Genomic DNA, 21,120 nt, shown 5'->3' with positions numbered 1-21,120 from the left:
AAAAAGGCACATACACCACAATTAGGAAAACCACAGTAAAGACCTAATTATTCCCAGAGCATACAAATTCCTTTGACTTCCTGATCTCCAAACTAAAGTGCAACCACACCCATGCTTACTTACCCTCCTCCAATCTCCATGTCTTCTATTCCAAGCATCCCAGAACTGCACGTCAGAAAGTAGGGTAGAAGTTTCCTCACTCTTTTTTTGTTTGTCTGTTTTAAATATATTTTATTGATTATGCTACTATAGTTGTCCCACTTTTTTCCACTTTATTCTCCTCCACTTGGCACCTCACCTCTGTCCAGAATATTACTTAGTTCATGTCCATGGGCCGTACATATAAGTTCGTTGGCTTCTCCATTTCCTATACTATTCTTAACCTCCCTCTGTCTATTTTGTACCTACTGTTTCTGCTTCTTATTCCCTGTACCTTTCTCCCCATTCTTCCCCCCCCCCCACACCGCTAATAACCCTCCATGTGATATCCATTTCTGTGATTCTGTTACTGTTCTAGTTGTTTGCTTAGTTTGTTTTTGTGTTTCTTTAGGTTCAGTTGTTGATAGTTGTGCATTTGTTTTTATTTCACTGTTCATGTTTTTGATCTTCTTTTTCTTAGATAAGTCTCTTTAACATTTCATATAATAAGGGCTTGGTGATGATGAACTCCTTCAACTTGACCTTATCTAGGAAGCACTTTATCTGCCCTTCCATTCTAAATGAAAGCTTTGCTGGATAGGGTAATCTTGGACGTAGGCCCTTGCTTTCCATGACTTAAAATACTCTTTCCATCCCCTTCTTGCCTGCAAGGTTTCTTTTGAGAAATCAGCTGACAGTCTTATGGGAACTCCTTTGTATGGAACTGTCTCCTTTTCTCTTTCTGCTTTTACGATTTTCTCCTTATCTTTAATCTTGGGTAATGGAATTATGATGTGCCTTGGTGTGTTCCTCCTTGGGTCCAACTTGTTTGGGACTCTCTGAGCTTGCTGGACTTCTTGGAAGTCTATTTCCTTGGCCAGAGTGGGGAAGTTCTCCTTCATTATTTGTTCAAATAACTTTTCCACTTGTTGCTCTTCCTCTTCTCCTTCTGGGACCCCTATAATTCGGATGTTGGAACATTTAAAGATGTCCTGGAGGTTCCTTAGCCTCTCCTCATTTTTTTTGAATTCTTGTTTCTTTGTTGTGTTCTGGTTGAATGTTTCTTTCTTCCTTCTGGTCCAAATCATTGATTTGAGTCCCACTTTCCTTCCCATCACTGTTGGTTCCCTGTACATTTTCCTAGATTTCACTTTGCATAGCCTTCACTTCTTCCTCTATTTTGTGACCATACTCAACCAGGTCTGAGAGCATCCTGATTACCAGTGTTTTGAACTGTGTATCTGATAGATTGACTATCTCTTCATCGCTTAGTTGTATTTTTTCTGGAGCTTTGATCTGTTCTTTCAATTGTGTCATATTTTTTTGTCTCAATGAACCTGTTAAGTAGTAAAGGGCGGAGCCTTAGATATTAGCCAGGGCAGAGCAACCAATGTTGCTGCAATGTGGCACAGTATGTGGAGGGGGGTCCGAGATGGAACAGTGCCGCTTGCTTGGCTTTCAGTCACTTTCCCAGCTACCCACAAGCAAACTGGGCCCTTCTGGTGCTGATTCCCGGGTGGGTGGGTTTGTGTACATTCTAGGACCATGGGGATCTCTCTAACAATTCTCCTGTGAGGCTGGGAGTTTCTCCTGCTGCCTCAACCCCCACAGGTTTTTACAGCCAGGGGTTTTGAGGCTTTATTTCCCAATGCTGGAACCCTGGGTTGCTTGGGCTATCTTGCTCCCCTGCTGTTCCCCCTGGTTTTTATCTGCATGCAAATATGGGATCTCCCAGTCTGCTAGCCGCCACCTTGCCACATGTCCTCTCCCCCTCACCTGCCCATCTCTGCCCCTCCTACCAGTCTGAATGAATGTTTCTTCAATAACTTGGTTGTTGGACTTCCATACAGTTCGATTTTCTGGCAGTTCTGGTTATTTTCTGTTTTTAAATTTGTTATTGTCCTTCTTTCGGTTATCTCAGGAGATGAAGTGTATCTACCTATGCCTCTGTCTTGGCCAGAAGTCCTCTTTACACTTCAAGGATGCTTTATGCAAACCGTTTTTCCTGGCAACTGCTTGAACAGTCCCTGTTCCTGAGGGCTTTTTGCCTAATGGCTGCTGATATTTCCTTGTAACTACAATGTGGCTCACAGTTTTCTTTCTATCCCCAAATCCTGGTATTCTCTTAGAAGGTGGTTCAACATCCTCTCAGACAACAGCCACTACAATTCACACCTGGGCCAGGTTCTGAGTTCCTTGACTTCCTCAATTCCAACAACCTTATTCCTCTAGTCCACTTGTGCCACCTATGACAATGGCTCACTCTAGGCTCTGCCATTCTCAGGAAAAGCTCTCATACTGAATCTTACCATCCCACTCTCCAAACACACGCCTTTATCCTAGCAGTTCTCTCTCTGTTATGTCTACTACACCTGTTCTCTGACCTCTCCAGGCTTTTGGTCCCTTGAACCCCTCTCTAATTTCTTTCCAATGTCTCTATCATGTCTTTATTTTCTTCTCTACCCAATCAAGAAAATTTGGTGTCAGTTCAATCATTTCCCTGCTAATAACCCCAAATTCCTTTGCTACAGTGTTCTATTATACTTAACATGAGGGAACTCTCCCCCAACTCAATCCTGAGCTAATGCTGCTTAATAAAGTCAAACAATCCATAGAGTTGATATCGTTATTTCTGCCTCAATGGAACTCCGAAAACCTTTTGTGATCCTTCTGTATTCCTTACTCATCTTTCTCACCAATTCTCCATAGAAGTGATTTCAAAGAACTACCTCTTCTCTCCAGCCCTCTCCTCCTACACCCTTGGCTCTTGGCCTTGCTTTCATTTCAGAGAAAATTTGAAGCCATTTGACAGGGACACCCTTAATTCCCAGTGGCCATATTTACAAATTTCTTCTCCTGCAATTCTTTCCAAGTCCATTAGAAACCTTATCCCAGAGATCCTCTACCACTACCTCCTAGGTTTAATTCCTCCCTTTCATAAAAGCATTTAAACACAAGAATTTATTAAAAAAAAAAAAGAATAATTCCTTTGAACCTGCATCAGTCCTCCAACTAGCATTCTCTCTACTTCACTTTACAGCCAAATTTCTAGAAAGAGTTGTATCCATGGCAATCTGGCTTCGTTTACCATCATTCCACTAAAACAACTACCTCCATATTTTAAAAAAATGAGCTCTTTAAAAATATTTCCAACTCATTCACAAAGGATTTATTATAATTTCCCTAATATATAAAAGACTCCTGCAGATCAGATTAATAAAAAGGGGACCAACAACCCAAAAGAAAAATGGGCAAAAAACATGAAACAGACAATTCACAGAAAACCAAATATTTCTCTTAAGTATATGAAAAGATGCTCAACCTCACTCATGATGAGAGAAAGCCATATTAAACCTACACCACAATATCACTGTTCAACTATCAGATAGAAAACCTGAACAATACTGCACTGGCAAGGATTTGAGTAAACAGATGTTCTCATAAGATCTGTAAACATTCTATCAGAATTATGAAAGCACAAATCCTTTGAAACAATTCCACTTGAGAACTTTACAGATATAGCCATATTTAAAAAGTGACCTATGTACCAGGTTATTCAGTGTAGCATTGTATTCAATAAAAAATATTGGAAAGAAGACAAACGTTTATCAATAGGAGAAGTAAACATGATCATGGCATATGATCATGTAAATAAATAAATAGGAGAAGTAAATAAATTATGGCATATTCACAAAATGAAATACTATGCAGTTATTAAACAGAATGATGAGGCTCTCTGGAGATCCATTTTAGTATACAAGACAACCTCTGAACTAACTTAAAAGTAATTTTTACCAAAAAAAAAGTAAATTAAAATTCACCAGGGGAAGGAGTAGAGGGAAAGCCCACTGGTATCTCTCTCTCCCAGGACATCCTCCTTCCCCACTCCACACATAACCTTTTTGCTGTGCAATTTTTCTCAACTTCTCTCTGTCACATCTGATTTACTGACACCCATAATGTCTCAAATTCATCACTTCCCCCACACCCCTTATTAATTCAGAATTTTAAAAACTGATTCTACGATGAACATGTAGTCTCAATATGGACAAACAGTTAAATGGTTTAAATCCAAGGGCAATATGCATGACCAAATGTCAGAAGGAAACCAGCCTGGCCAGTTGTAGTCTGCATAATACCAGAAAGCCTGTGCAAACATTCTAACAGTGGGAATGGCTCTGCCTTTTCCAAGGATGATTTTTAGAGTGAGCTCTATTTGTTATATTTTAAAAGTAGTTTGTCTGACAGCATCTTATAAAAATAAATATATACCTACTTTATGACCCAGTAATTCCATTCATATATATTTATCTAAGAAAAATAAAAACATGCACACAAAAAGACTAGTACAAGAATGTTCATAACAACAAAAAACTGAAAACAACCCAGATAACCATCAATAAGAGAATATATAAACAAATTGATACTTTTTTCACAATGGAATATTACTAAGCAATAAAAGGAAAGAATTACTGATACACCCAACATGGCTGAATCTAAAAAACATCACAATGAGTGAAAAAAGCCTTGGGACTTCCAGTCAAGGTGGAGGTGTATGTAAACATGCTTCACTCTTGCGCACAACTACAGCAAAAATTACACGTAGGCTACACAAGTATCATCCGGAGTCGTTAGAAAATCAAGATGCATGGAGTTCGACAATCAAGAATTTAAAGAAGCCACATTCATCCAGATGAGTAAGAGGGGCAGAGACATGGGGTGACATGGAGAGGCGGCGGAATGGGAGGTCCCACATTCACATGTAGTAAATAAACATTGGAGGGATACCTCAGGAGCCAGTAATTCCAGACTTGCCACCAGACCACCCAGCCAAGGATTTCAGGGTCAGGAAGATAAGTCCCCATACCCTCCGGCTATAAAAACCATTGGGGGTGGAAGCAGCAGAAGAAACTGCGGGATTCTTAAGAGACTCCTCTTAAGGGCCCACAACAGACTTAGGACTCACACAGATCCATGGCCTCTGGGATTCAGCACCAGGGCAATACCTGAAAGGGTACAAGTGGCATAAGGGGGAAAGGGGAGTAAGTGAAGTGACTGGCAACAGGGTGAGTGCTAAGAGACAGCTTCCTCCCAGGCAATCTCCAGAGGCCATGTAGTAGCATTGTCCCTTCTCTCAGCCCTCCCCCACAGAGAGCCACAAAGCAGCAAAATGGGTTGCCCTGGCCTGGCAATTACCTAAGGCTCTGCCTCACACAACTTATAGATGCCTTTTCTACAATAGGCCACGTTACTAAGACAGGGAATCAACACAGCTCTACCTAATACACAGAAACAGACAGAGAGAGGCTGCCAAATTGAGGAGACAAAGAAATATGGTCCAAATGAAAAGAACAGAACAAAACTCCAGGAAAAGAGCTAAATAAAATGGAGATAAACAACCTATCAGATGCAGAGTTTAAAACACTGGTTATCAGGATGATCAAAGAAATACTTGGGTACTGCAACAGTATAAAAAAGACCCAGACAGAAATGAAGGTTGCATTAAGTGAAATAAAGAAAAATCTACAGAGAACCAAGAGTGGTGGGGATGAAGCTGAGAATCAAATTGAAGACTTGAAATATAACAAAGAAAAAAGCATTCAATCAAGACAGCAAGGAGAGAAGAGAAATTAAAACAAACAAACAAACAAACAAATAGAGTAAGAAGCTTCTGGGAAATCTCCAAATGTACCAACATCCAAATCATAGGGGTGCCAGAAGGAGAAGAGGAACAATAAGAAATTGAAAACTTACTTGAAAAAATAATAAAAGAAAACTTCCCTGATTTGGTGAAGGAAATAGATACATAAATCCAGGAAGCACAGAGAGTCTCAAACAAGATGGATGCAAAGAGGCCCACTGCAAGACACATCATAGTTAAAATGTCAAAGGTTAAAGATAAAGAGAGAATCTTAAAGCAGCAAGAGAAAAGCAGAGAGTTACCTATAGGGGAGTTACCATAAGATTTCCAGTGGATTTCTCAAAAGAAACATTGCAGGCTAGAGGGGACTGGCAAGAAGTATTCAAAGTGATGAAAAGCAAGGACCTACAACCTAGAATACTCTATCCAGCAAAGCTATCATTTAGAATGGAAGGGCAGATAAAGGGCTTCCCAGACATGGTAAAACTAAAGGAGTTCATCATCACCAAACCATTATTACATGAAATGTTAAAGGGACTTAAGAAAAAGAAGATTATCAAAACTATGATCATTAAAATGGCAACAAATTCACAACTATCAACAAATGGATCTAAAATACAAACTAAGCATACAAGCAGAAGAGGAACAGAATCATAGATATGGAGATCATATGGAGGGTTATCAGCTGGGAGGGGCAAGGAGGGTAATGGGGGGAAAGGCACAGGGATTAATAAGTACAAATCGGCAGGTACAAAATAGACAGGGGATGTGAAGAATAGTATAGGAAATGGAGCAGCCAAAGAACTTCTATGCACAATCTATGGCCATGGACTAAAGGAGGGGATTGCTAGAGGGAATGGGGGTACCAAGCAGAGGGGGACAAAGGGAGAAAAACTGGGACAACTGTAATAGTATAATCAATAAAATGTATTTTAAAAAACAGAAAAGAAAAAAGTCTCATGCAAGAGTATATTATAATGTATGATTCCATACATATGAAGTTCTAGAAAAAATAAAACTATGGTGGAAAATCAGAACTGCTGCCTGGGAAAGAAACAGAGGATTTACTGGAAAGGAACATGAGGGTACTTCCTGAACAACAGTAATACTCTGTTATCTTGACAGGGAAGTGGGTTGCATGGGAGTATGTAGTTTTCAGAACTCACTGAATGGTAACTTAAGATTTGTGTATTCACTGTACATAAATTTTACCTCTATAAAGACTCTATTCATTAACAAATACTGTAAAGGATACACATATTTAAGTATTGGGGAGAAGTGCACTGATATATGCAATTTACTTTGAAATACTGGGTTAGCCAAAAAATGTTTAGTTTTTTTCTGCAAAATAAAAAGACCCATTTTTCCTTTTCACCAATAACTTTGTTGATTTGGATATTTTGAATATGTTGGCTATCTCCCGCATGGTATAATGTTGATTGTTCTCAATTAGTGTCTTGATTTGATCACTATCAACTTGAACTGGTCTACCCAACCATGGAGTATCATCCAGCAAGAACTCTCCAGCACAAAACTTCACAAACCACTTTTGACATGTTCAGTCACAGTACCTTCTCTATACACTGCACAAATCTTTCCTTTTTTTTGCTTTTCAGTCGCATTTTTACCTTTCTTGTAATAATAAGGCATAACATGCCAAATGTGAGTTTTCTTCCATTTTTAATATTAAAATGGCTACACAAAAATTCACCAACTTTGATTTTTTAATGCATGCTGTTAATACAATCTAACAAAATTGTTTTGAATGAAGTTAAAGACAACTAAGCGCTACTAGAACCATCATACAGAAAAGAACAAATAAACTTTTTGGCCAACCCAATATATTAAAAACAATATAAATTGACAGATGAATAGAGGAATAGATATATGAACAGATATGTGATTAAAAAGAGTATAGAAAAATATTAATTGTAGAATCTAGGTGGTGGACATAAAATTCTCTCAATTTTTCTCTTATTTTAGATTTTTGTAATAATATTTTCTTCATTTACTCAAGTTTTTATGTTCCTCAAAATGTTACTATATTTTTTTGTCCTGTTCATTTACTTTTTAAAAGCTTTTTAAAAAGACTATTTATTTATTTTTAGACAGAGGAGAAAGGAGGGAGAGAGCGAAGTAGAGAAGCATCAGTGTGTGGTTGCCTCTTGCATACCCCCTCCTGGGGACCCAGTCCACAACCCAGGCATGTGTCATGACTGAGATTTGAACTAGCAACCCTTTGGTTCACAGGCTAGCACTCAATCCACTGAGCCACACCAGCCAGAGCTGTCCTATTCATTTCTGATGAAAACATTTAAGTTCTACTCTTTCAGCAAATTTGAATTGTACAAGACTGTTATCAACTATGGTCACCTTGTTTCACATTAGACCCCCAGACCACCGTCATCTTTTAGCTGAAATGAATGGAATCTGTTAATGTTATTTATTAAAACATTACATTTGTTATATGGAAAGATACTGATCCTCCTCTTCACTGCAATTATAAACACTTAAAAAAAAGTATGCTCATTACAAGATATACAAACAGAAGAGGGATTATAAAGCAAAATATAAGTCTCATTCATCTCCTGCAAGTCCCAGTTCCCAAAAGTGATCACGAAATACTTTCTTCTATATCCTTTAGAAATTTCCTATACTATACCGGCATATACCTACACATAAAAAAATTATAAACAGGATCATATTACACATACTTCCACAGCTTGCATTTTTACTTAAATAATAAATTTTTATTGTCTTCCACATCAACACATCTATCTAGCTGCCATTCTTTTCAGTGGCTGTATAGTGTTTCATCATATGGATGTATCACAGTTATTTTAACCAATCTTTCTGTTTGCTTTCGTTAAGTAAGAATTATATATGATTTCCTCCCCTATGTTTTACATCACTTTTGGTTAGGCAATAGTGGCCAGAGTAAAGATAGAATTACATATACCAGAAAAGCCAAAATAATAGAAGCAGATCAGATTTACACATTGTTCATTTCTCCAAAAGTGAATCATAAGCCTTTGGTTAACTGTGAACACAGAGCAGCTGAGCAGGGAGGCTTTGGGAGATGAGTCATGAAATCTGGGCAGTTCCCTAATTTGCTGAATGTAATGGCACACACATTGTGTTCTCTCTCCTACCCTACCACACCCAGAAAAAGGGCCAAAATACAGTCCTTATTTCATTATAAAAATATTTCTTACTTTAAAAAATTGTTTATACTGCACATACATTAATCAGGGTGCTCAGTCCAGAAAGTTTAACATTAAAAACAAAACAAAACAGGAAAACCAAGATTTCATTAGAAATACTTAAAAGCCCTCAGATAAGTGACAAAGGCAGTTCTAAAAAATATAGCTGTTGTTTTCCTGGTATTTGAGTGTCTAAGAACATTTCCCAAATTTCCTTAAAATTCAAAACCTGCATAGTTGATCTGAGACATTCTCCACAGATAAGACACGGAGGCTCTGAATTCCGGAGTGGGGATATGGATGGTCAGTAGTGTCCACTGGCTATTAAATTGCTCACACTTGCCCTCTCATTTCAAAACTCAGCCGCACAGGGCATTTTGTATGCCTCCTTTCACTTAGTCCTCCTGAACTCTACAATGCTGATACTGGTGTTACTACAACTTACCATGTTGTGCACCTTTGCGGGGGAGGGGAGGCTTGAATGGCAGAAACCTTGAATATTAATTTCATAAGCAGTCAATATATAACCTATACACGTATCAGTGGCAAATTATGAGAAATATATATCCAGAACTCAAGATGAAGGAACCATTCACAGACATACTATTTGGCTTTTTGCCCAGACATATATATACTCCCTGTCAGTGGGCCCTGAGGCCCTCAGAGACATGCCAGTTTCACCTAAAGCAAGGAGAAGAACAAAGAAAATTGGGTACTAAGGAGAACATGCCCACTTCTTAGCTAGGTGTGGACAAGTTCTAGCCAAGGAAACATAAGATTAAGTATATTATGAGATTTCTAAGAAAGTGGTTAAAAAGTGAAGGAGGGATCATTTTTCCCTGTCCTTCCTCCTGTAACCTGGTATTTGGATGGGATGATTAGAGCCCTGGTAGTTATTATGGACCCTGAAGTGACTTTGAGCACAGCAGAATAGAGAGCCAGAAAAGGACTGAGTTCTCCAATGACACTGTCAAACTGCCATACTAGCCTGACTTAGAGATTTCGTATATACAAGAAATAAACCTGTTTTATTTTCTGATATATACAACCAACCCCAATCATAATACAGCGAAAATATAAGAAATAAGATTAGTGATGACCTAGGAATGGGAATGATGAGGCTCCTCAGCCTTAATAAGTACAATGTTGTGTACATTTGCTAAAGGAAAAATGTTACATGGAATCAATATTATGAAGTCCCCACTGGCAAAGGAAAGCTTAGTCAATGTGCACATTTCCCAAAGTTTACACTTTGGCTGTGAGAGGTTCCATCAAGAAGTCTATTTATTGAAAGTTAAGCACTCAATATTTAATACATTAGTTGTTAAAATATGACCAAGTATCAGGTATATATCATATCAGTATTTGGCATTTTCTCTCAGTTAAACCTAACAGAAACTCTATAACCTAGATACTCTTACTTCCCTTTTGCAGATGAAGAAATTGAGAGATGGTCACATACCTGGTAATAGAATTCAAATCTAGGACTACCTTTCTTCACATATCTTATTATTGATCCTTCAAAAGATTAAAGACTAATGAAACAGAAAAATCTTCCTAATGCCAACTAAAATTAATTGATTATTCCCATTTTATAGGTTTCTAAACAAAGGGGTAGTGATTGTTTAATGTCAAGAAGGTCAACCAGATTACTTCAATAAACAAACATACAAAATAGTCTGGTATAAACTTACATTGCAAACTAGTTAAGACAAGGAATAACATGATCACATTAATCAACCACTGATTTTCAGATATTCAATATACATATGAAACTGTTCAAGTACTTGTGTTGATTTTAAGTACACTCACCTCTTTTACAAAGATGAAGATCCCTGTGGGAAAGACATTATTCAACTCTCAGACTTATTGAGGATATCTCCCAGGTATGAGAGAACCAAAGAAGTGAGTGACAGCTAGGAGTGTTAAGCTCTGCCCTGGGCCTTCTAGAGCTGTTCAGGTTCTCTGATTGGAGGAAAAGGCACCTAGGAAGAGGGTTCAGTTCCTACAGCTAATTGTTCACTCAACACTGTATTATTTACATTAATAAAAACTATTTCTACAACTACAATCCTTGGTTGCTTATAGTCGACACTGGTACTAGGTGTTCTATATACTTTAACCATTTCATCCTCATGAAATGGTTACCTTATAAGTCAGGTATTGTTTCTCCATTTTACAGAGGAAGAATCTAAAGATCACAGAGGTAAAGAAATTTGCTCAAGGCCACACACCCAATACATAGCTACTAGGACTCAAACAAACTCAGAGCTAACTACAAAGCCCACATTCTTCCGTTCATGCTCCTCCAGATATTGGGAATGCACAGACAGATTAGACACAGACATTGTCACCAAGTAGCTAGCTCACTCACCAGTCATTGAGGCACAAATAAACTATGTATTCAAACTCTGAATGAACATCAATACTAAGGTGAAGTAGTAAAACTGCAGACCAGAGAAGGAATTTTCAGGTGAGGTAATGTTTGAGCTGAGTTTGGGAGAATAAAAGTAGTTAACTGGCCAAGAGAAGGGTCAGAAACAGTCTCTCAAGCAGAGGGGACTTGGAAGCATGAAAACAGCTTATCTGGTTCCAGGCATGGCAAAGAGTTGGGTAAGGGCATCAAGCAGGATCTCAATAAATCTCTGTTAAATGAATGTGAAAACTGCAGACATGCAAGATTACAGTTTGTGAGGACATGTGGAGGAAATGCAGCCAATGAGGCTAGAGGAAACAAATCAGATTGCAAAGGGGCTGTTGGCCACGTAAAAACTTTGGCTTTCCACTGAACACACTGAGAAGCCACCAAAGGCTCTAGCACAGAGAGGTTGATGGGAACAATTCGGATTTAAAAACAATAAGCGACAGACCGCAGGGTGGAGGATCAACTGGTAGTGTCTGAGGTTAGGAGGGCCATTAACTGAAGCCTTCAGAAGTAATCTAGCCGATAAACCAGGAGAACCTCAAAACAGGGCAGGACTATCCACAGGAGACTGATAAGAGAATTTATAGGGTCATAACTGCAGACTTAACAATGAGATGACAGAGGTAAGGAAGGCCCAGGTGTCCGACAGATTTATTCCAAGGCCATAAACAGGAGGATGACTGCTTTTGGACATACCATAGAGAAGGTTATAAGCTGAACATGAAAAATGTACATGCTGTACCTACATAGAGCAAGGGGGTGGGGTGGAGGGTGGGAGAAGGGGCAGAGTGGCAGAGAGGTAATGACAGAGCAGCTGCCACAGAAGTCAGGCAGTAAGCCAAAGAAAGGAAGAACACAGGTGTAGAGCGACAAAAGCAATAATGAGCAAGCCAGGCAGGAGACATCCGACAACGCACAGGAGGCACAAGTAGCAGGGCACTTATGAGGAGAAAACAGATACATGCCACAAGGAAGGGTGAAGTAGAAAGAGCACACTGAATACTTGAGAGAGAGAAAATGGCTTTAAAAATTGCTGAATGCTTCTGAAGAAGTCCTAGAACAGAAAAACTTTCATTACAGGTCTTTTCTTTCATTACAGGTCTAGCCACAATGTCAAGAGACATTGTGATAGGTCCAAAATAAAGTGACGAGGACCACCTAATATTAGTAGGAGTCCAGGGCCCTGAAGAACAGCTTGCTTCCATAGATGAAACAGGACCAGTGAGGCTGTAAAACTGATTGTTAAATTCTTCTGCCTTTAACTTTAACCTAAAGGAAGATTCAATTTAGGGCCTACAGACAGGAGCCTGAAGGCAAGAAGGTCAACCAGATTACTTCAATAAACAAACATACAAAATAGTCTGGTATAAACTTACATTGCAAACTAGTTAAGACAAGGAATAACATGAAAAAGTGTTCATTCTGCCTAAAGTACACCTTGGAATAAATTATCAAATATATGAAACCAAAGAACAATATAGTTTATATGCATTAAAACAAAAAAATTAAAACAAACCAGGGATAATTCTGAAAAGGAATAAAATGGGCCCTGGCTGGTGTGGCCCAGTAGATTGAGCACTGGCCTGCAAACAAAAGGGTCGCCGGTTCAATTCCCAGTCAGGGCACATGCCTAGGTTGTAGGCCAGGTCCTCAGTAGGGGGCGTGTGAGAGGCAACCACACATTGATGTTTTTCTCCCTCTCTTCCCCTCCCTAAAAACAAATAAATAAATATTATATATATACATATACATATACATACACACACACACACATATATATATATATATATATATATTTTTTTTTAAAGAATGGAATGGGAGAAATTCATTTACCCAATGTTAAGGCTTAGTATACAGCTATCCTAATTAAGACAGTGTGGTATTAGCAAAGGGATAAACGTACAGATCTAAAGAATAAAGCAGAGAACCAGAAACAAATCCATACAAATATGCCCAAATAATTTTTGACAAAGGTGCAAGGTGCAAAAGCAATTCAAATGGAGGAAGGATGGCTTTCCAACAAATAGTACTGGAAAACTGGGTATTCACATGTGAAAGAATGAAGTTGGACTCCTACCTTATACCATATACAAAATTTACCTCAAAATGGATCAAAGATCTAAACGTAAGAAATAACACTATAAAACTTTTAGAAGAAAATATAGGGGAAAAGCTTCACAACACTGGATTTGGCAATGATTTTTTAAAATGTAGATACCAAAAACACAGTCAACAACAACAACAAAATAGATGTTGGAGTTCATCAAAATTAAACACTTCTGTTATCAAAAGACACTATCAACAAAATGAAAAGGAAACCCACAGATGGGAGAAAATATGCTGAGATTACCTATTTGATAAAGAATTGAGCTGGACCAAAGAGGTCTGTCAGTCTCCCCTGGGGAAGGAAGGGACTGGTTGAGAGGTGGACCCACCTAAAGCACACAGAAGTCTGGAAAACTGGCCATTCTGACAAAGCATCTGGTCTATCCCAAGCCCAAGCTAATATTATCTCAGAGGAACAAACAAGCTCTGGCTTTCTTGCTCATGACCTGCACTCACGCGGTGCACTCGCCTGTTCTCTCCATGGGCCGGCCATATGGCTGTAGCAGCCATGTGGCCCATGGTCTCCAGGAGGAAGTCTCACTCTCTCTTCTCTTGCCCACCTGGTGATGCTCTAGCCTGTGCATTCATGCACTCCCTTGCCTGGGAGCATGTGACTATGTGGCCCCAATAGCCACATGGACCATGGCCTTGTGGGCTCCACGCGCAGGCTCTAGGAGGAAACCTAAGTTGGGCAGCAACCAGGAACAAGCTAAGCTACTTGGATAGGAACTAAGACCTCTCAGCAGCTGCCTGTGGGCTCCAAAGGACTGTATTTTAAAATAGAGCATGAACTCTGGACACTGGTTTTTATCTTGGCCTTGGTGAGGGTGGGTGAACATTTTCCATGGCAGAAAAAGGAGACGGGCTTTGAGATGAGAGTCTAGCATTTCTCCCAGGTCACATAGCACCTAAATAAAACTTCCTTCCTTTGCACCAGCATCTGCCTCATGAGTTTGGCTTTTGTGGCAACAGGCAGCCGAATCCCTGTTGTTTGGGTACAGGAGCACAAGAAAACTGGCAGGTGACAGGTATGTTCATACTTCCCTGATTGTGGTAATAGTTTCATTGCTGTACACATATGCAAAAGCAATAAATTTCACACTTGAGAAGGCACAAATATTATGAATAAAAAATGGAAATAACTACAGATACAGTATATAAAAATGGAGACTATTATCAACAACAATAACTAAATAATTTCGAAAACTTAAAACTATCTCAGAAATACATAAAAACCCTGAATACTCTTGTAACTATTAAAGAAGTTGACCTGAAGTTTAAAATTATGCCACAAAGAAAATACTGAGCCCAGGTGATGAGGGGCAGAAAAAGGGAATAATTCCCAACTCATCCTAAGAGATGAGTAAAACCTGGCACTGAAATTAGTCAAAAAATATTACAAGAGGTCCTAGCCAGGTAGCTCAGTTAGTTAGAACATCGTCTCGATACACCAAAGTTGCAGGATCAATCCCCAGTCAGGGCACATACAAGAATCAACCAATGAATGCATAAATAAGTAGAACAGTAAATTGATGCTTTTCTCTCTTTCTTCCTCTCTCTCTCTTCCATCCTCTCTCTCTAAAAGCAATAAATTTAAAGAAAATTACAAGAAAGGAAATTACAGTCCCACTTCCACTCAATAATACAGATTAAAAATCCTAAACAAAATATTAACAAACTAGCCCTGGCTGGCATAGCTCAGTGGATTGAGCGCGGGCTGGGAACCAAAGTGTCCCAGGTTCGATTCCCAGCCAGGGTACATGTCTGGGTTGCAGGCCATAACCCCCAGCAACCGCACATTGATTTCTCTCTCTCTCTCTCTCTCTCCCCCCATCTATCTATCTCCTTCCCTTCCCTCTCTAAAAATAAAATCTTTAAAAAAAAATATTAACAAGCTGAATTTGGTATATAAAAAAGATAACCCACGATCAATCTGAGTTTATCCAACGTGTACAAGAATGTTTTAATATAAAATCTCTAAGTACAATTTGCCTATATTTTCAAAAAAAGATCATATAGTCATTTCAATTGATGTAGAAAAGCACTGGATAAAAACACATAGATTCACTATTTTTTTTAAATCCTCTTAATTAGGAACAGAAGATTTCCTAACTGTGATAAAAGTTACTACTTTAAAACAACAATAATCCTACACAATTATGCTCTTCAACAGGGAAACACTGAAAACGTTCCCTTTAAAATCAAGAATACAACAAGGTGACCCACTATCACTTGGATGTCCTCTCCTTTGCAATAAGAAAAAAAAATAACTACAAAAATTAGATAGGATAAGATTATTTGCAGGAAATATGAACATTTATACAGAAAGTCTATAAGAACCTATAAATTATTAAAAAATAACAAAGGGGGGTTAATAAGGAAGGTTTTCAAAGTGACTACATACAGAGTTTTTATATCCTAGCAAAAATAGCCACTGATTTGCACTCAAAAAAGGGTTTGTTAGGTTGAACAAGAACAAATCATGTTTAACTGCTGATGATTTCTTAAAGTATGCAGAAAAGTCAAAGGCTAAAAAAGAGGAGGAGACACTGAGATAAAGGTTTAAGAAGTGATAAGTAAGACTTATAATGCTACTACAGAAAAGGGTAGGAAATGCTGATACTGGGCAGCCCTGGGGGCCCAGGTAAAAAGAGACCTATTTTTCAAGAATTCTTTTCTAGAAAAATGCTCTAAGCAGTAATGGTTTAGAGAATATACAGAATTAAGGTTGTGCTGGATGAAGATAACAGAACTTGAAGCAACAGGACTGAGTACTGGCAAGAGAATTAGCTGAATTGCTGAACCAAAGTCTTGATAGGAATAAAAGGCAGATATTAAAGATCATTGAAGGAAATAAAGTACTTAAGTGACTAAAAACTCAGAAGACGTTAGGGAATATTTTATAGTGGGAACTACAGAATAGGTAGGTAAACTGGAATGCCTTAAGAGATTAATTTCACCAGAATTGTTTGGAAACTATTTTAACTGATAGGTCTAGTCCTTGGAAAAAAATCAATATAGATGGTTAACTCTATACAACTATAGTTTCCTTGAAATGTATGTATCTCAATGCCCGTGAAATGAAAAAGCCTTTACCACCCCAAGATTACGCCACAAGCAGTTTGTTTAATATTTATTCAAAACTCCATGTTTACTTTCCTCTTCTCCTGCAGGCATAGCAAACTATTTCAGTGTTATCCTCTTTTAAAAAGTTAATCATGAGTATGTAGTTATTTGAAGAACATGTTAACCTCCTATCCAATTCATTAGACAGTAATTATCTACGGGCAAATTTTATATACAAGTAACTTTAATATACATATAAACACAAACTCTGGCCTAATTGCTTGGCAAAAATTAGACTGCAACTTATTTTATCTATTAGGTACTGATGGATACTAACTCTGATGGCTATGACACTAATCAACACTGAAATCTCTTATCTAGAAGGAGGGCTGTTCATACATTCAGTGTCTGTAAAGAGTTCCCGCTGAGCTAAACATAGTGCAGTGTGTACTCTACGAAAGAGTCCATGAAACATGCTTTGCAGGGGGAGGGTAGTTTAATTCTTTCACAATGCCTGTGGAGAGTCTGGCAGCGATGAAAGCCTAGAAAACTCATGAAAGGGCCTTTTATAATCAGGGTGAATGTGGAGCACAAAAGCAAAGTCAGATGACCTACTTAAAGCTTTGCTTTTACTGATGAGAATTAATTCTCATTCCAGATTAGTCGCTTTCTAGAAAAAGAAAACCTTACATAATGGCTGGAAAATTAAGATACAAGGAGTATAACTCTACTAAGTTCTAATTTTTCCCTTCCAAATATCAGCTCAAGACCTAGGATCTATGACCACAGACAGAATACTCGTATGTTTCTTAAGGCTCTGAAAGGTATGCTCTTGTTTACTGCATTGTAACAATGCGTTCTTTGACTGTTGGGCTATGAAGAAATTTAAATTCTATAATCCACTGATCAGGTCAGAAATCTGGGCCAGTAATATTGTAAGAGGAAATAGTTTCTTAATCTCTTTCTGGACCTTAGACAAAGAAATGGATGATAAACCTGTCTTGAAAGGTAAGGACACACTCAGCAATCAGAAGGAATGCAAGAATATGAATGAATATCAAGACCATTATGGTAAATTCAAGAAGCCAGACACAACAGCATATGCCATATGACTGCATTTATTTTTATTTATTTTAAAAAGTTTCAATATAATTTAACTACTTATTGAAATTACCACTTATGTCTAATGAATATGCAGCAAAAACAACATATGGCTCTCGCTGGGTAGCTCACTTAGTTAAGAGTATCATCCCAATAGGCCAAGGGAGCGGGTTCAAGGGTTCAATACCTGGTCAAGGCACATACAAGAATCAACCAAGGAAAACAACAAATCAATATTTCTCTCTCTCCCCACCCCCTTCTTCTCTCTCTCAAACAGATAAAATAAAAAATTTTTTAAAGTGTTTTAACTCCGGAAAAATAAATCTTCAGGCCCAGATACCTTCACTTGTAAATCCTATTAAACATTTAAAAAGGAAATAACACCAATTCTACACAATCTCTTCCAAAAATATAGAAGAGGAGGGACTACTTCCCAACTCTCATTTTTACACCAGCACTATCCTGAAAACAAAACCAGACAATAAACCAAAAGAAAATTACCTAATTTCCTTCATGAACATAGAAATAAAAATCCTCAATACGTTATTACCAAACCAAGTGCAGCAACATATAAAAAGAATAATACACTATGATGAAGTAGGGTTTACTCTAGGAATGCAAGGCTGGTTTAATTTTTTTTAATCAATGTGAATTATAGATTGAAAAAATGCATATGAGCCTATCAATTGATGTACATTTGACACAACCCAACACTCACTCATGAGAAAAACTCATGGCACCTTAAAAATAAAACACACAAAAACCCTAAAGTCTGATTACTTTCCCCCTAAAATAATAATCAAGGCCAGGATGTCCAATCTCACCACTCTTATTCAACATAGTACTATAAGTCTTACCCAGTGTAATAAGGAAGGAAAATAAAATTAAAATATCCAATAGATTAGAAAGTAAGAACTAAAACTGTCCATACTTATAGAGGATATGATAATCTACATAGAAAATTCCAGCCCTGGCTGGCGTAGCTCAGTGGATTGAGCGCGGGCTGGGAACCAAAGTGTCCCAGGTTCGATTCCCAGCCAGGGTACATGTCTGGGTTGCAGGCCATAACCCCCAGCAACTGCACACTGATGTTTCTCTCTCTCTCTCTCTCTCTCTCTCTCTCTCTCTCTCTCTCTCTCTCTCCCTCCCTCCCTTCCCTCTCTAAAAATAAATAAATAAAATCTTAAAAAAAAAAAAGAAAGAAAATCCCAAGTAATCTATAAAAAACAACAACCACAAAAACTCCTGGAACTAGTATGTTTAGCAATGTCACAGGACATAAGGATAACACAGAAAAAATCATTAATGTTTCTATATACAAGTAAAGACTAACTGAAAAAACAAACTTAAAAACGTATTTACAATGACTCCCCCAAAAAGAAAATACAAAGGTGTAAATCTAACAAAACATGTTAGGATCTATATGCTAAAAACTACAAAACACTGATGAAACAGTAATCAAGTTAGACCTAAATAAATGAAAAGACATATAGTGTTCATGTTTTGGATTCATTACCAGGATAAGAGCCACCATCTTAAAGGATAATAACTATAATGTTTTTAATCACAAAAAATAAGCTGCTTTTACAGTTTGGAAATAAAATGAAATGGAAGAGAATCTGATTTTAGCTTTATTTTGTGAGGACACTTACTTGGGGAACAAAGCCTCCACACAGCTCTGGTTTTATTTCTCTTACCTTAGTTATTTGAACTGCATCATCCATCCCCACTCACTGGAATTCCATAAATACTTCTTTTTTTTAGTTTTGCCACCTGCAACTAAAGGAAAAAACCTTTAGAAAGGTGAAACAACCCTATTTAAACCCGTGGATTTGTTTCCAGGGAGAGGAATACACTTTAAGGAGATGTTTCATAGAGCTGTGTTTAACATTCCAGAACCCACAGAACAAATCTCCATTTAAATTAAATAGTTTTTAGATCACTCAGGAGCTCTGGATGTATTGAGAAATTAGGTCCTTCCAGTACAGGCAAGATGGAGTACTCCTCCCTTCTCCCAAAACTTAGACTACCATATTTTGCTGTGTATAATGTGCATTTTGCCCAAATTTTTGAAGGAAAAATAAGGATGTGCATTACATATGTGCAGTACCTGAAATACCTTCTTTTTGTTCTTGTGTTTTGTAATTATTTGTTACAGAAAATCTCTTGTACCATAGTATGTTAAAAAATAAACGCTAAAATTCTTTTATAATACAAAAAAACAAGTACCTAAATATACATAAATAAACAATTGAATTAAAAAAGTAAAACAAAATATTTTTGTTCTGAAAGTTTCGGCCAAAAACGTGGGCGTGCATTATACCCAGCAAAATAAGGTATTCCACTGCAAGGTTTTTTTGGACCATTAGGTCCCTGAAGCTAGTTTTAATTGTCTTACAAATCACAGGACAACCGTTGCATAACAAAGAATTATCCTCAAATGCCAAGGTTGAAATCCCAAAGACCCACCTTCAGGTCCAAGCTCTGTAAGTCATTAGCTAAGTGACATAGGCCAAATGTATTAACCTCTTTAAGCCTCAGTTCTTTCTCTTGGAAAAAGAATATAGCCTGAATTAAAAGTTCTCTTCCATTCTAATTCTTACGGTACCAAAATAATAAAATTATATTGAAATAATACCTACCCTTTAAGTATACACAATGGGCCAGACATAATGTTTTATGTGTTCTATCTCACTTAAACCTCAAAACAGCCCTATAAGGAAGATGTTGTCATTTTCTTCATTATTTGAATGAATGACCTGATACAAGGAGACTTGTTTAGGGTCACAAAGTGGTCAACAGCAGAGCCAGGACCTGAACCTGGCCAATCTGATTCTAGAGCCATCATTCTTATCATTATCTTCCCCATCTTTCTGGACCTGTGTACAGAGGATTAAGAACCACATCCCTAAATTCACAGCCCACTAAACACCATAAGAGACTTTGGGTTAGAAACGGGAGAAAAGACACATTTTTCAAGTACAAATGAGCCAAGAATAGGAAAACAAGGTCCAATGCCGTTAAAGATCTAACGCCACAGGCTGCTCATACTCTGCACTGACACTGTGGAAGACAATCCCTTTCAACAGAAAGGGTCTTCTAAATGTTCACACACTTGAATTTATTTTACTTCTGGGAATCTAGTCAAGAAACATAATCCTAAATACAATAAAAAACTTCATACAAAGACATTTATTGACTGCCCAATGACTGGGCCATGTAGTGGTCCAAGGCCCTAGCGGTTCCGTCCAGTGAGGTACTTGCCCCCTGGGCAATCTGGGCTGGCAGAGACTGTCAGGTGTGTGCTGCAGTCTGGTGGCTTCCCATACCCAACCCTACCTTTTTTCTCACAGTCATTACTCCCCAATGTCAACAAAAAAGGATGGGAGAAAACAAAGCAGGGAAATCTCTAGGACTGGATAAAAAGTAAAATGTAGAGA

General features: G+C 38.0%; 1 protein-coding gene across 2 annotated transcripts in view; it reads right to left on the bottom strand.

The window, feature by feature from the left end:
* The window catches only part of PTPRA (protein tyrosine phosphatase receptor type A), a 142,266-nt gene that overhangs the window by 79,128 nt on the left and 42,018 nt on the right, over positions 1–21,120 (bottom strand). For both annotated transcript variants that reach the window (XM_045833085.1, XM_045833087.1), the window contains exon 2: positions 19,378–19,459. In XM_045833085.1, coding sequence (XP_045689041.1) covers positions 19,378–19,404 — 27 coding nt within the window. In that variant the 5' untranslated portion in view covers positions 19,405–19,459. The remainder of the gene's footprint in view (positions 1–19,377; positions 19,460–21,120) is intronic.

This window comes from Phyllostomus hastatus, unplaced genomic scaffold, assembly GCF_019186645.2.
Source record: "Phyllostomus hastatus isolate PE091 unplaced genomic scaffold, TTU_PhHast_1.1 phas_contig_17, whole genome shotgun sequence".
Classification (NCBI taxonomy): Eukaryota; Metazoa; Chordata; class Mammalia; order Chiroptera; family Phyllostomidae; genus Phyllostomus; species Phyllostomus hastatus.
This window is presented reverse-complemented; position numbering and strand designations above follow the sequence as displayed.